The sequence below is a fragment of the Gastrolobium bilobum genome, unplaced genomic scaffold, assembly GCF_033153095.1.
Source record: "Gastrolobium bilobum isolate Gb01-03AN ecotype WA unplaced genomic scaffold, APGP_CSIRO_Gbil_v1 utg70549, whole genome shotgun sequence".
Taxonomy (NCBI): domain Eukaryota; kingdom Viridiplantae; phylum Streptophyta; class Magnoliopsida; order Fabales; family Fabaceae; genus Gastrolobium; species Gastrolobium bilobum.
This window is the reverse complement of record NW_026897219.1, coordinates 1-15,579: the sequence shown is the minus strand read 5'-3', so window position 1 is coordinate 15,579 and position 15,579 is coordinate 1. Positions and strand designations below refer to the sequence as shown.

Genomic DNA, 15,579 nt, shown 5'->3' with positions numbered 1-15,579 from the left:
TTTAGTTCCGTGGACTAACCCTGGTGGAACTGGTTTTTTTAATGAGTCCAATAGATTTCTCTGGGGAACTCATTACTTTTTTTTATTTCCTGCTTCAAGTTTCACGGACCCCCGAGGGAACTCATAGATAGCGTCATGTGGTGCGATCTTAGCCATCCAAAGCCACTATCTATTAAAATAATATTTTTTTCCAATTCAAATAAGTATTTTGTTATGAGATGAAACATTGCTAATAAAAAATAGCCACTGACAATCATTACCGTAAGGAGATGCTTGATGCAAAATAACCACGACGCCGCATCTACCCATGTTGTTCACGGTTATAACCATAAGGTACTGATTTGACTTCTTCCTTATTTAGCCCAATGAATCCCTATTTTTTCAATTTAGAAAGTTTTTATAATTTTTTTGAAAACAACTACATATTTTGCAATTGCCAGATCTAATTAGAATATGAACATCTCCTCATTATTACTTTCTCTCACACGCATGCACGGGCACACATACACACTCACTTTAGCAAAAATAATTTCTCACTTGCCTCATAGGCCTCCACTGCTACTCAATTTAATCGAATGACTAAACTGCTTTACACAATCAACAAATACAAAATATTCAAAAATAGTATAATAGGAAAATACTCTTATGACTTGTTATTTGAATAAATAATTTAAAAAAATATGGCACATTGATAGTTGCTCCTAACAAGGCTGTTGATCCAATTTTTTTTGGAAAAAGAGTAGGTCAGTTTTGAGTTGTCTTACATGTTTTCACTATCCTTCTCTCAACTCAACCAAATAATCAAGCCGCTCTACATGAACCAAAAATTCGTGCGGCTATTTTTTTCTTGTGCTGGGTCCCATGATTGGATAGGTTAGCTAGAGAATTTTTTTTTCCCAAAATAGGAGACTCATATTTTCGTTCTTATAAAAGAGTAAAACTTTCATTTTTAGATATATTATATAGTTGCTCCGAATAAGTTCATTGATACAAAATAAAAATTGAAAAATGAGTGGGTCATTTTTGAGTTGCCTCACATCTTTTCACTACCATTCTCTTAACCAAATAATCAAGCCAATCTACATGATGAATCGAAAAAAGTTAAGGTCATAGGCGATCTCACTCATGAATTGTTATAAAGGGGTAAAACTTTCATTTTTTGCCCCTTCCAAAGAACTTGCACGTAATATAGAGAATTACATTTAATTTTTAACTTAAGAACGCATATTACAATCCTCCTCTACAGTATCCAAAAGGAAATTTCAATTAATCTACCATATCAACAACTCCATCATTTCTCTTTCTCTTTTTTACTTCATAATATGCATCACTTCGTGAGGAATAATACATTATTAGAGCCATGTCTTTAAGTGATGATGCAATATTGAGAAAATTCAAGTGTCTGTTCAAGTTATTCACTACAATCTTATGCAATTTTTTTTTATTTATTCAAGTATATTAATTAATAATTTACCAAAATTTTGAAGAGTTAGTTTTATAAAATTCAAGAATAAAAATAATAGTAATAGAAACTTTGGTGAAGATGTAGAGAGTGTCATGACGCCTATAACCTTACCCAAAAATAGTGTTTCAACTATTGGGTAAGGCATTTAGATCCCGGCACCATTGCACGCAAGTACAAAAGTGTTGAAGGGCCTAAGGACCTAACACTTCAAAACTGATATCAAATATTCATATCTCTAGGTTTTTCATGTCTAATTGATTTTTAAAATGATTAAAGTCAATATGGACATGATTTTAACATGATCTTAAGAAATTATAAGTTACTTATCGGTAAAAGAAATGAGGCAAAAAAATAAAAAATGTAATAATGATTTTCATGCAAAGTATATGTACATCAGTACAATATATGATGAAAGTGATGTATCATTTATGAGACATTAGCATGAGAATATGATTATTTGGAATATATTATACTATTATATGATCTAAAATAGTACTAAAGCATGACAATATATGATGCAATGCAAATATAACTTTTTTTTAATTACCATCAGTGTCCGAAGTAGGTTATTTGACCATTTAGGGGCATTGTCATGTATATTGTTCGTGGTTATAACCATAAGGTATTGATTTGGCTTCTTCCTTATTTAGCCCAATGAATCATTTTTTTTTCAATTTAGAAAGTTTTATAATTTTTTGAAAACAACTAAAGATTTTGTAATTGCAAGATCTAATTAGAATATGAATATCTCTTCATTATTACTTTTTCTCCCTCATACACTACAGGAAAAACGGAGTACAAAGGCGGTTTCTTCGCGGCCATTTAAAGATCCGCCAGGACAAGTAATTATTATCTACCTTTCCATCAATTTTTTTTTCTCTATACATTTTGCACACGTCATAAATCCCCTTCTCTCTTCCTATCTCTCAAACCTGCTCTGTTTTTTAGAACTTAACATTGAAATTGAAATCTAAATTTACACTTCGGGACATTTCAAGCAGCTTAACATTGGTTTATTTCCTTCGATCTTAAATGATAAGTTGACAGGCCAACCAAAAAATTCAAAATGACATTTCAAGCAACTTATCTTTCTCTCTTTATTTCCTTCGATCTTGATCTTCCCAACCATATCTCTTTATTCTTTTTCATTTTGGTGTTTGTGCGTTAGGGTTTCAATGCTCTCTCCATTGCCCCAATCCTACCAATGTCTTCCTTCACGACATTGCTGAACTCATAGTATCTCGCTAACACCCCCGTCTAGGTCGCCGTCAATACGGTTGTGCCGCTGCCTCTGCAGCTGCCGGATGGTTTCGCCGCTGGCGGTTACGCGTTGGATGAGTCCCTGACGATGAAGGCCAAGCTATCTCATTTTCTTTTGATCGTTGTTGTGGCAGAAGGAATTGATTGCCAACAATGTACAAGTTTTCGGTAATGCATTGATTTCTATAGCTCCTTATGATTTTAATTTTACACTCAGCCTTTTGGATCTCTTTCCCTTGCAAATAATTTGGATGTTCCCACTCTTTTTTTATTCAAATTTTTTTATTGCCTACAAATGTCATGTATCTATTTCCCTTGCAGATAATTTGGATGTCCCTTGAGGATAATTAGTTATGACTGGGTATGTGTTAGCAATTGCAACTTTTTTAGTTTTGTTCTCTATTTTGTGTGGGACCTATTTTAATTTTCTTTTCAATTGAAGATTTTGTTATTTGATTTTAGATTTTAGTTATAAGAAGAGAGAAATGAAGAGCAGTTGTTCTCAACAGAGCATCTTCTCTGAACAAACTCATTACTTCAATGGTGAAGCGTTTCTCCTTGTTCATTGTTCGTTTTGAGTTCATATTCGCTTGAGGTAAATTTCAAGTCAATTTTGATTCTGTAGATTGCTTAGTTGAAGAGGATATATGATCATAGAAGAAAATTCTGATAGTGACTCTGATATTTAAGTTTTTTTTGTAACTATGTATTTGTGAAAATTATTTTAAATACTTAGAACTATCTATCGTATGAGAATTCTTGATATTAAAATTACGTTTTTGTAATAGTGAATATTAAGAGGTTTATGAATTCTTCTTCTTCATTTTCTGGACCCTGACAATAATTTCTTTGCTAAAGTATGCCTTTATAGTGCTGAAAGCTGATGATAATGGAATGGTAATTATCTTCGGTAACTATCACTACATATAAATTTTGAAGTACTCAAGCCTTTAAGATTAACTTCAATTATATATCAAGTTAGGACTATTTCTTTGCCACTTCTTTCTTTTATCAAGTTGTTTAGATTCTTCACATTACTCTACATACTAAAAGTTCCTTTGAGGAGAAGGATATATTGATGGGAATATTTTCATGTATTTTTATTTATGCCGAGTTTTTAAAATGGCTTGAAATTGTTCTTTATTATTTTAACTAATTTGTTTATTTTATTATTTTATAGGTTGGAGCAAATAAATCCAAAATGTCCTATTACAAGTTGGCCAGCACCTAAGCATATATACAACTGTCTCGCTAAGGTGATAAAACTTTCCGGTGCTTAGTTGTGCAAACTTCAGCTTCTAAGCCACTTGGTTACAAATCAACCTTTGCTTTTTACCGTTATCCGAGAGACATAATTTCCTAGTTTGCTATTATATTACTGATTTGTTTATGCATTTTACCCTCGTTGAAAATAATAAAAGTAAGTTTCTAACATTGTTCTTAGCCCTCTTTGGTTCTTGTATGACAATTGGTGACGCAGTGCTCACTCCAGCACTTTTCACTACATTTCTCTTTTATGTCAAATATAATAAGATATTTGATGATGGCAATGGTAATCCATTCCAGGTGCCCTTGTTGAGAATACATGTCTTGACATGGCACAAATTCCCATGGCCTTCTCTGGAGAAATAATTGACGAGAGTCAATAATTGCACTCCATCAAATTGAGGATGCCTACTCTTTTCTAGTAACAGGTTAATGGTCAAATTATGATTCCGTTCTTCATTGGTTTTTTATTTATTCTTTTAAGCTTTGAAGTGCTATATTATTTTGAGATTTCCTCCTATTTACTTTGGGGCAGCACCCTGAAATTCAATACCTGGTGATGTGTTGGCATTCCTCATGTCACAATCACAACCTGCAAGATGTGATTTAAGTATCATCCATAAGCAATCCTGCATCTCCATGTCTGAGGTATGTAGCGAATATTCTTTTGTACTCGCCCCTTAATTATATGATTTTATTATGCTAATAACTTCACATAATTGATTTTCTTTAGTTGGAATATTAAGCTACTGATGTTTAAATCACTAGAAAACTGATGATAGAAGAATAACTAGAAAGAGATGGTTCAAATCTTTGATGCTGTTATATACTTGGCTATTTAGAAGTTAATGATCCCCAAGATATGAACAAAAAGCAAAAGAGGAAATATATAAAAAGACTGTTAATAGTACACTAGTCACTATTCCCATATGGTCATGATGATTGTGCAGCTTTTGCCCATTTAAGATTGGAGAAGGATCTCTTCGTTCATTCTTTGCTATTAATATAGCATATATGATCACATGGTCTAACTTTAAAATATGAACAAGTCCCAACATGGACCCCTACTGAACAATGTAGGTACCATGTTCACCACACCATCATACCAGAATAATGAGGTTACTGACTCTGTTGGGTATGTTACTATTTAGAAAGAAAATAAAATTTGAAGTAGATAAACAACTTAATTGAGTCATGTACTTTTTTACACTGTCTCAGTATTCAGCTGTGGAGCAACTAAAAACAAAAATCTAGGGCAATAGAAACTAAAAAAATTAAAAAAAGACAAAAAGAAAAAGAAAAGTTTAGTTACCGTGAATGAGCCAGAACAAGCTACCATTGGGCATGTAATCTGAGACGAGCAACTTCTCATCTCTTGCAAAATAGTAAGCCCTCAAGCTAACAATGTTGGGGTGTGTTAATGTTTATCGAGCAACTTCTCATCTCTTGCAAAATAGTAAGCCCTCAAGCTAACAATGTTGGGGTGTGTTAATGTTTATATTTTATTCTTGTTTATATCTTATTAGCTTTTAATCATTGCAATATTAATGTTTATATTTTATTCTTGTTTTCTGACCATAATTAATGATTACTAGGGTCTTAATGAAGCTCCCAAGTTTACCAAGGTTGATATATCAAATATTATTGCAACCTCAAATCTGTTGGATTATATTTTAAGTGAGATAGTCAATTCTTATTTTTTTAACATAATTCTGTAACTTAATTTTATCCAAATGTGAATTTTTCTTGTAGAACTTCCAAATTTTGGTCTGCATGAAATAGTTATCAATTTATAATAACCTTAGTTTTTTTAATTTCATTTATGCATTTCTTTGATTTTTTTATCTTTGTAAACCAAGTTCTATTTAGTTATGTGATGATGGTTTGGTATAATATTAGTTTTGAAATTATTAATATATATTCAAATATTTGGAATGAATAATTATTTATCCTTCTGAATCGTATGAATAATTTTAAATGATTTTTTTTTTTAATTTTTCACAAAGAACAACGGCGGTTTAGAACCGCCACATGGTTTAAATTTTTTTTAATCATATCTACGGGCGGTTGTTTCGTCGGTTTTATATAATCGACGTCAAAGGTAATAAAGTGATCTACGTCGCCAATATCGCTGGCAGTTTTAAAAATGCCACTGAAATTTGCAAGGGCGGTTAAAACAGCCGCTAGACCAAATTAAAACCGCCTCAGGTTCCCGAAATTGTCGTAGTGACACACACGCACGCTCACACACACACGCTTGCGCACACACACATTAGATTGTGTTGCTATTTTTTTTCTCGTGGTGGGTCCCATGATTTGATGGGTTAGCTGGAGAATTTTTTTTCCCAACAATACAAATAAGCCCATTTATACAAATAAAAATTTGAAGATGAGAGGGTCATTTTTGAGTTGCCTCACATGTTTTTACTACCATTCTCTTAATAAAATAATCAAGCCGATCTACATGATGAACCGAAAAAAGTTAAGGAGATAGGCGATCACTCAAGAATTGTTATAAAGGGGTAAAACTTTCATTTTTTTTGCCTATTCCAAAGAACTTGCAAGTAACATAGAGAATTACATTTAACGTTCTACTTAAGAATGCATATTTCAATCCTCTTCCTCTAAAGTATCCAAAAGGAAATTTCAATTAATCCACCGTATCAACTCCATCATTTCTCTTTCTCTTTTTTACTTCATAATATGTATCACTTCCTAAGGAATAACACATTATTAGAGCCATGCCTTTAAGTGATGAAGCAATATTGAGAAAATCCAAGTGTCTCTTCAAGTTATTCGCTACAATCTTATGCAAAAAAAATTACTTATTCAAGTATATTAATTAATAATTTACCAAAATTTTGAAGAGTTAGAATTATAAAATTCAAGAATAAAAATAATAATAATAGAAACATTGGTGAAGTTGTAGAGAGTGCCAAGGCACCCATAACCTTACCCAAGAATAGTGTTTCAACTATTGGGTAAGGCATTGAGATCCCGGCACGATCGCACGCAAGTACAAGAGTTTTGAAGGCCCTAAGGACCCAAAACTTCAAAGCTATATCAAATATTCATATCTCTAGGTTTTTCATGTCTAATTGATTTTTAAAATGGTTAACTTCAATAGGACATGATTTTAACATGATCTCAAGAAATTATAAGTTACTTATTGTAAAAGAAATGAGCCAAAAAAATTAAAAATGTAATCTTAATTTTCATGCAAAGTATATCTACATCAGTACAATATATGATGAAAGTGATGTATCATTCATGAGACATTATCATAAGAATATGATTATTTGAAATACCGTATACTATTATATGATCTAAAATAGTATTAAAGCATGACCATATGATGCAATGCAAATATAACATTTTTTAAATACCATTAGTGTCCGAAGTCGACTATTTGACAATTTAGGGGCACTGTCATGTATATTTTACATGTTTGGCACATCCTATAGTTATTTTCCGTTAGGGGGCATTTAGTTCCGTGGACTAGCCCTGGTGGAACTGCTTTTTTTAATGAGTTCAATAGTTTTCTCCGGGGAACTCATTAATTATTTTTATTTCCTGCTTCGAGTTTCACGACCCCCCCCCCCGAGGGAACTCATAGATAGCGCCATGTGGTGTAATCTTAGCCATCTAAAGTCGCTATCTATTAAAATAATATTTTTTCCAATTCAAATAAGTATTTTGTTACGAGAGGAAACAATGCTAATAAAAAAATAGCCGCTGACAATCATTACCATAAGGTGATGCTTGATGCAAAATAACCACCACGTCACATCTACCGATATTGTTCGTGATTATAACCATAAGGTACTTATTTGACTTCTTCCTTATTTAGCCTAATGAATCCCTAATTTTTCAATTTAGAAAGTTTTTATAATTTTTTGAAAACAACTAAAGACTTTGCAATTGCCATATTGTAACACCCCATTACCGGATCGGTGTGTTAATATTGATTATGATATTAGGCGCAGTTATAACTGTAGCAGTTTATTTAAAAATACGAAAAAACTTTTTTCTTTTTACAACGTATGCAATTTAAAACAATCGTGTTACGCAATTATATAAAACTTCGATCGTAGGGAACTTAAACGCCCCAAAAAGAAGCTTAAGCGCGCACAAGGGGGCTTAAGCCCCCTGGAGGACTTGTGCGTAGGGGTGTGCATGGGTCAGGTCGGGACAGGTTTTTGTGCCGACTCGACCCAACTTGATTTTTATAGGTCAGGTATTTTGACCCGACCCGCTTTAATTTGATCCAAGTCAGGTCTGACTTGGTTTGGATTTTTTTGAACTAGTTCAGAACCGGGTCAGATCTGACCTCACTTGGTTTCTGAAGTGGGTCTGACTTGGCTTCTGAAGTGGATCAAATCCGACCTGACCCATTTTTGACTTGGTTTCAAAACATGTTTTTAATTTGATTTTTTTATAATTATTGATTTTTTTTTAAACTCATGTAATTTAATTATTTATTTGTTTTAAAATATATAAATTTTATAATAAATTTGATATTTGTTGAATAAATAGAGGAATGTAATTTTAAGCCGCTGCATATGTGAAGCAAATTAGTGAAAATTAATGAAAAGTAAAGGATGAGAGAACGCTCTTCCCATCTTAAGATGACAAATCACTAATTTTAACAATACTAAAAAAGATCATATTTTCAATGAAATTTACGTTGTAAACGACGAAAATTTCGTCATAAAATTATTTTTTCGTAGGAATACTTTTTGTCGAAAAGCGACGGAATTTTTTCTCTAATGAAAATTTGTAAAAAAAATAAATTTTCTATCGAAATTTTCGACGAAATTTAGTTTCCGTCAAAAGTTTTGACGAAAATGATTTCCTCCATCAAATGTTTTAAACGAAAAAAGAATTTCGTCAAAAATTTTGAAGGAATGTTTTTCGTTCAAAATTTCGATGGGAATGTGTTCTGACGAAAATTTCGACGAAAATTGTTTTGAGTGAAATGTTTCATTCGAAACTTTCGACGAAATTTAGATTCTCAAAAGAATTTTGATAGAACAATTTTTCCGTCAAAATTTTTTATCGTAATATTTTTTGTCAAAAATTTTTACGAAAATTTTTGACAGAAATGTGTTCTGTTGAAATTTTTGATGGAAATTTTTTTTTATCTAAAAACTTAACAAAAATATTTAGTCGAAAATTTTCTGTGGAAATGTGTGTCGCTAAAAATTTGGACAAAAAATTTTTTGTGTCAAAATGTTTAACAAAAATGTTTCCGTCGAAAACGTTCGCTGAAATTCGAATTCTATAAAGAATTTTGATGAAATTTTTTTCCGTCAAAAATTTTTGAGGAAAATATGTTTCGTCGAAATTTTTGATGAATATATTTTTTTGTAAAATATTTTGACGAAATTTAGATTCCATAAAAAAAATTGACAAATTTTTTTCCGTCAAATTGTTTTACAGAAATATTTTTAGTCACAAATTTTGATGAAAATATTTTTCATAAAAAATTTTGACGTAGTTGTTTTACGTTAAGACTTTTCTTTTAACATAATTGTGATTTTATTTTTCTTTTTTTTTTTCACGTAATGGGTGTGGGTCAAGTTTTGGGTCAATGGGTCATTATTAAAACAAGTCAAGTCTTAAAACTAACCCAAATAAAAGTGGGTCAGTATTTAAATCCAGTTAAAAAAAAAGGTATTTATGGGTCAGGTCAAGGTCAGATCAAGGGCAGTGCAAGTGAACCAGTTTTTTTGCACACCCCTACTTGTGCGTGGAGAAACTCTCTGTCGCAGGTGGCTTAAGCACCCAAAAGAAGGGGGGGGGGGGGGGCTTAAGCTCGCACGTCGAACAGAAATTTTGAGTAGCGGAGGCTTAAGCGCCCTACCCCTTATTTCTAAAAATGAATTAGACTTAAAATTAATGAGTAAGGACCATTTTGTTTAGGTCTAATAAAGAAGGAAAAACATTTTCTTATGTTGTAGGAGAGTTGTTTTCTCCTACTAGTGACCCTTCAATTTTCGTGCAATATTTTCTTTTGCTTTTTTATTTTTTTAATAGATGTGAACTCCACATAAGATATGTCTACAACATGAGAAAATTTTCTCCTACCGCATGAGAAAATCAAAACTCAATAAAGAAAGGATATGATGTTAAGCATAATATGTTGTCTGTAAGACTCTATTCGAATTACTACAAGTTACTATATTCGGATAGTATTTGATTGTTAATTAAGTCATTGAAAAAAAATAAGTAAGAGTTTTGTACAGACATGGAACTATACAGTTAATGATAAATAAAAAAGAAAAATTAATTCATATGATTACCTAGGTAATAGTGTTATGTTATATGTAGCTTCCATATATTTAACTTTTGTGCTGTGCTTAATGCCATAAAGTATGATAACAAATCGGTTCATGAGGAGGGTGTTACAGTAATTTCTTACCTTAAACAAGTCCTACACCACCAAAAGACCTATCTTCAAGCTTTAAATCAACCAACACAATCTCAATTTTGTCTGTTGATGAACAATAGTCGAAATGGGAGAATGGAGAGATCTCTTGAACCAAGGCTTCCCATTACTCCTAAGACACTAAGCTTCAATTTTCATGACAAGTATTTGGTGATTAAATGGCTAGAAAATGAAGAGAAAAAGCTTGAGCATTCTTCCATGGCGGTTGGGTTTGCCAGCCATAGGGGAGGGGGAAAAATAGGTGAAAATGGATTTCAAATGAATATTAAGTCACTTTACTTAAAATGTTGACTTTGACCCTCGATTTTTCCAAAATTGATAAGTATTCCTTCTATTTCTTTTTTTAGCTTGATTTCTTAACTTATCCAACTTAAATAATATCCTTTCCACATCACTAAATTCTCTAAATAATCATATTAGGATATCATAATTGAATTTAGGCTAATTTTTATATAATTACAATTTGGTTCCTAAACTTTACCATATTTACATTTTGACCCACATATATTTTCATAATTCCTTTTTGATCCTAAATGACTTTATTGACATACATTAGACTTTTATTCCTAATAACCTCATTTATCTCACTAAATCATACTTAATTCCATGGTTAATTCCTCATTATTCAACTTACTTGTGTGAGTTATTATACAATGAGCCCTATGACAAGGCTTAATCAAATGCATAGCAATAGGGTCTTGCCTCCTTTATAAGTAAAAGCCATTGATTTAATTTTAATTTAACATTAGTTTATAGTTTAAAAAAAAAGTTTGTATTTTAAAATCATGTCTGCAGTGATATACATATGATTTTTATAGGTTACAAACGGATTTCAAACAAGCCCATCAAATATAAATGCTAATGGGAGAGCTGGGATAAAAGCTCAAACTACAATCCATGATACTAAAACACATTATATGTTATCAAAAAAAAAAAAAAAAAAAAACACATTATAAACTTTGGGAAAAAAATAAAATAAAAAAGAAACTAATAGTCCTTGTGGAGCACTTCCATTCTTTCAACACCGATTACTCAACCAATCAGAATATTAAAGAGACTACCATACCCTAATCCAACCAGCTTATCGTTCAATTTTTTAACATTGAGAGGACTTTATTGACAATCATTTCCTTCATACAATGACTTTCTTAGCCTTTTTTCCATCACCCATTTCAGGCAATTCTTCTCGAGAATCATCTTTCTCTCTCTTTGCTTTGTGCTTTCTTTCTTTGTGCTCTGCCTTGCCATCACAACCTTCACGTATACCATCTGCAACCCCACTTGACTCCACTGATTCTCCATTTTCTTTAGCCTTGGTTTTCAGTGACTCAATCACACCCTTCACATCTATATCAACCTGCCACACAAACACACCCCCAGACCAAATTTAGTAATAGTTCTAAGTTGTGTTCTTGTCGCTAAGGAAATCATAATAGCAACATCCAAGATATCCAGAGCAAAACGTGACACACCTGAAGATTCTGGTGATAATCAGAATTGTCGGAACATTTCATCTTGGAATTCAGAGCTATAACAACAATAAAAAATAAAAATTACATGGGGAATAAAATGGATAATTTATGTAATTTTCCACGATCCTGAGGTGAACTTTGACCCACACACAAAAAAAAATTAAAAAGATAAAGCCGGGTCCTTAACAAAAAAAATATTGTACTCACTTTTTTCCTTACAAAAAAAAATACTCATATTACTTCTTTTTTAGGGATTAAATCAGATCTTCGTTGAATTTCTAAGGGATTACATTTTCAAAGAACCAGAATTTTAGAGGGACCAAAAGTTGATTTTTTATTTTTTTTTGTAAGATACGAAAGTGGGTATCATATTTTTTGTTAGTGACCCAAAAACGACTTTACTAAAAAAAAAACAATCATATTTTATAATAAACTCATATCATATAATGTGTTTAATATGCAATGTTATCTAATTATGTCTTTCACATTCATATACAATATACAAGATTTAAATTTTGGATTATAGTAATTACATTTTTGTAAGGCCCAAAGCAACAAGGCAGCTGCAGAGTTCTCTGCGAGTTTCAACCGAGATTTTTCATCCCCTAACGTTTGGAGTATACCATCTACCGTCGTTATCTGAACAGAGCAGACATATTTCTTATCTTGAGGAGAACCTTCATCTTTCACAACGCTGTGAACCATTGCAGAGGAGTAACTAGTTAGTTTACAATGAGTATCAAAAGCTTTGACATATGAAACATACTGAGAGAACAAATTAAATTTAAATTGGATGATTCATTAGCTAGTAATAAAAAATTCAAGATTATTTACTGGTTTTTAATTGGGTAAAACAAGAGTTGTTGATTTAGTGGAGATCCACTTAGACCCAAGATTTAACCTACCTAAAAGTAGTGGATTCAATTTATGAGAATTGCAACTATTAAGGAAAGTGAAGAAACTCAATTTCAAAATCGAATTAGATGGGCCCGTTAGGACTTGGGACACTGCTTGGTATACAAAATACATAAGTTGAGAACTATGAGGTGATCTCTTGATTATTAGTAAAGATATAAGTAAACGAAAACAAAAGAATAATGTATACCCTTAATGACATATAATACCCCATCTATATATAATTTCTATTTTTGACACACCCACCCCCCAAATTATACTTTCAAATTTCGCTACCAGAGAAAAGCATAAGACTGAGACAATGTACTTTTATATAAATAAATCAGTACAGTAAATGAATGTTATTCTTTCAATATGTCATTCCAAAATAATAGCAGTAGATTTCTGGCTAGTAGTGGTTACCTGTATACTGGGTTAGGCCATCTTTTTATTGCACAAAGCTCGTGTAACTTTTGTTTGGCTTGTTTAATCTCAAAGGTACTATCAATGCAAGCAAAAAAATCGAGAATCTTAGTTCCAATAGGCATTATATTTGCTAGTTTATGCAAGGCAATCTTGGCAGCGTCAAGCCTTGCAATGTCCCTCTGCTCAGAGGAAGCGGATGCAACAAATTCTCCATCAACGAAGACTCTAGCAATGCTTTTTTCACCCTTCCTTCGGTGCTTGATGTCTATCAGTTTCCCTTTCTTTTGGCACAAGTCGAAGAGCATTGTCACTGGTTGAGGTTGTTGCTCCAGATCATCTAGCGTCGCTATGGGCTCCATAAGACGTTTAATTATCTGCCAACAATAAATTGTTCCTCAGACACATTACACACATACAAATCATGATAATTGATAAAAGGCCAAATCCCCAGAGAGAGAGGGTTGGAAATGGGATGGGATGGATTGACTGGTCTTTTAAAAATAGATTGAAAATATAAATCAATCTCATTTTATGATGTGTTGATGGATCAATCCGTCTAAAAATTAAATTTTTAAAAATAAATATTGTTTTATAAACTTTATAATGCTATTTAATTCAATTTAACATTGTCATTAATTTTTTCAATCCTAAATCCAGTGGCAGAGTCAGTGCAAAAAATCAGCCTGGACGTTTTTGGGATGCCCCTAATAACTAACGAATAACGAATGACAAGTGTTTTTTCTTGTTTGGATCCTAAGTAAATATTTCGTAGTAGCCTCCTTAGACCGCACATCTTTTTTGGTATATCCAGATAGTAGATAGGAGCATAAACTGAAACATTCTTGAGCTACAAAGATAGTTATTAAATCGTTAGCGCCGCATAAAAACATTCCTCCTAGAGTAGCTGTTAATACAAATAACATAAACTCTGTTATAGCCATTTCTGTACATTCAATGTACTCTACAAATAGAGAAATACATAGAGTTGAACATAGTACAATAAGATATTGAAAGATTTAACTATGGAGAAAGCTAGTGCCAAAAGTCAGCAACTATGAAGGAAGAAAATCATTGATCGTTACTCAAGATAAAACAAAAAAAAACTTCTGATTTTGGAAACTAGCCAAGGCACTTACTGATCTCAACGTGGCTACGCTACTGCCTAAGTCTAAATATATGCTAATATTGTTTGACGATATCTAAAAACTTATTTTTGATTCCATATTTGGATAACATTTATTATAAATAAAGTATTTTCTTCTTTATATTTTGTAGAGGAATACTAAGATAAAGATTTTAGATATCACATTAGTTTCAAATAAAATACTACTTGATATTAAGTAAAAAGGAAAAATTGACCTAACGAATTAACCGATCCAACTATGGGTTCAACCTATTTTGACATGTCTTTACATGGTTAGGTTCAAACTAGTTGGGAATATCAACCAACCCGCTCATCATCTGCAGCAAGTTAAACAGATCAATCCATTGGATTTGTAGTGAGGATAAAGGTGAGTGTTGATTATACAATCTTATGTTTGTAGTTGTACAAAGAAATTATTTTCCAATGACCTTCTAATCACAAGAAGTCCCTCTTTACAAACTAATTATGATCATTATTAATTAATAAATACAGAAAATGCATATTTTTCTTAAGAAATAATAAAAACAAGAACATACCTTCCAAAATTTTTTATATTTAAATTTAACATCGATTAAAACAGCACCCACTATAGATTCAACAATGTCGGCAAGAATCTTGGGAGCTTTAACCGAACCACCATAGGAAATAGAGTCATCCTTTTCACCTACAACTTCCACAAACTCATCTACCTTGTCAAAAAGATAAGGGGCTTTATGACGGATGCAGCGGTGGAAGCCATGGCGAATGGCCAAACGAGCTAGCTTCTCCGTGCTGACGTTAGCAGCACGGAGAAGAGAGAGTTGGCCAGGTTCAATGTTGGGATAAGTGAGAAACAAGTGATTGCCCATAGAAAAGCCCAAAGCACTATCACCTATGAACTCAAGGCGCTCATAGCAGACAGCATTCGGGAACGAGGAGTGGGTCAGGGCTTGTTCTATAAGCTTCTTGTTCTTGAACCTATGTCCGATTATGTTCTCCACCTCATGCACCAACTTTTCCATCTTCGAATTTGGAGTGCAAGGAGAAAAGCATGACAAGAAGGTGTGATGTTCCTATTATATTGATGAGTATATTGTTTCTAATAAATAATGTTCCAATAATTAAATGTCGTCCATGTGCATCTTCTTCCACAAAAGTTCTCTAAAAATTAATAAAAATAAAGCATGCAATTTTTAAACGCATGGCAATGTGTTGTAAAGAA

The 15,579-nt window shown here is 32.3% G+C and overlaps 1 protein-coding gene across 1 annotated transcript; it reads right to left on the bottom strand.

Annotated features, from left to right (window-relative positions):
* Nucleotides 1–13,227: 13,227 nt before the first annotated feature.
* Nucleotides 13,228–15,379, bottom strand: LOC133304936 (ribonuclease 3-like protein 2). Its single transcript, XM_061505021.1, has 2 exons — nt 14,915–15,379; nt 13,228–13,608 (listed from the first exon to the last, which is right to left on the bottom strand). The coding sequence occupies exons 1-2, from the start codon at nt 15,377–15,379 to the stop codon at nt 13,228–13,230; spliced, it is 846 nt and encodes a 281-aa protein (XP_061361005.1).
* Between the last annotated feature and the right edge of the window lie 200 nt (nt 15,380–15,579).

Excerpts from the sequence above, each read along its gene's own strand:
- LOC133304936 (XM_061505021.1), bottom strand. The coding sequence starts at position 15,379 with ATGGAAAAGTTGGTGCATGAGGTGGAGAACATAATCGGACATAGGTTC. Across the intron at positions 13,609-14,914 it reads AATATAAAAAATTTTGGAAG|ATAATTAAACGTCTTATGGA; the intron begins GTATGTTCTTGT and ends TATTGTTGGCAG.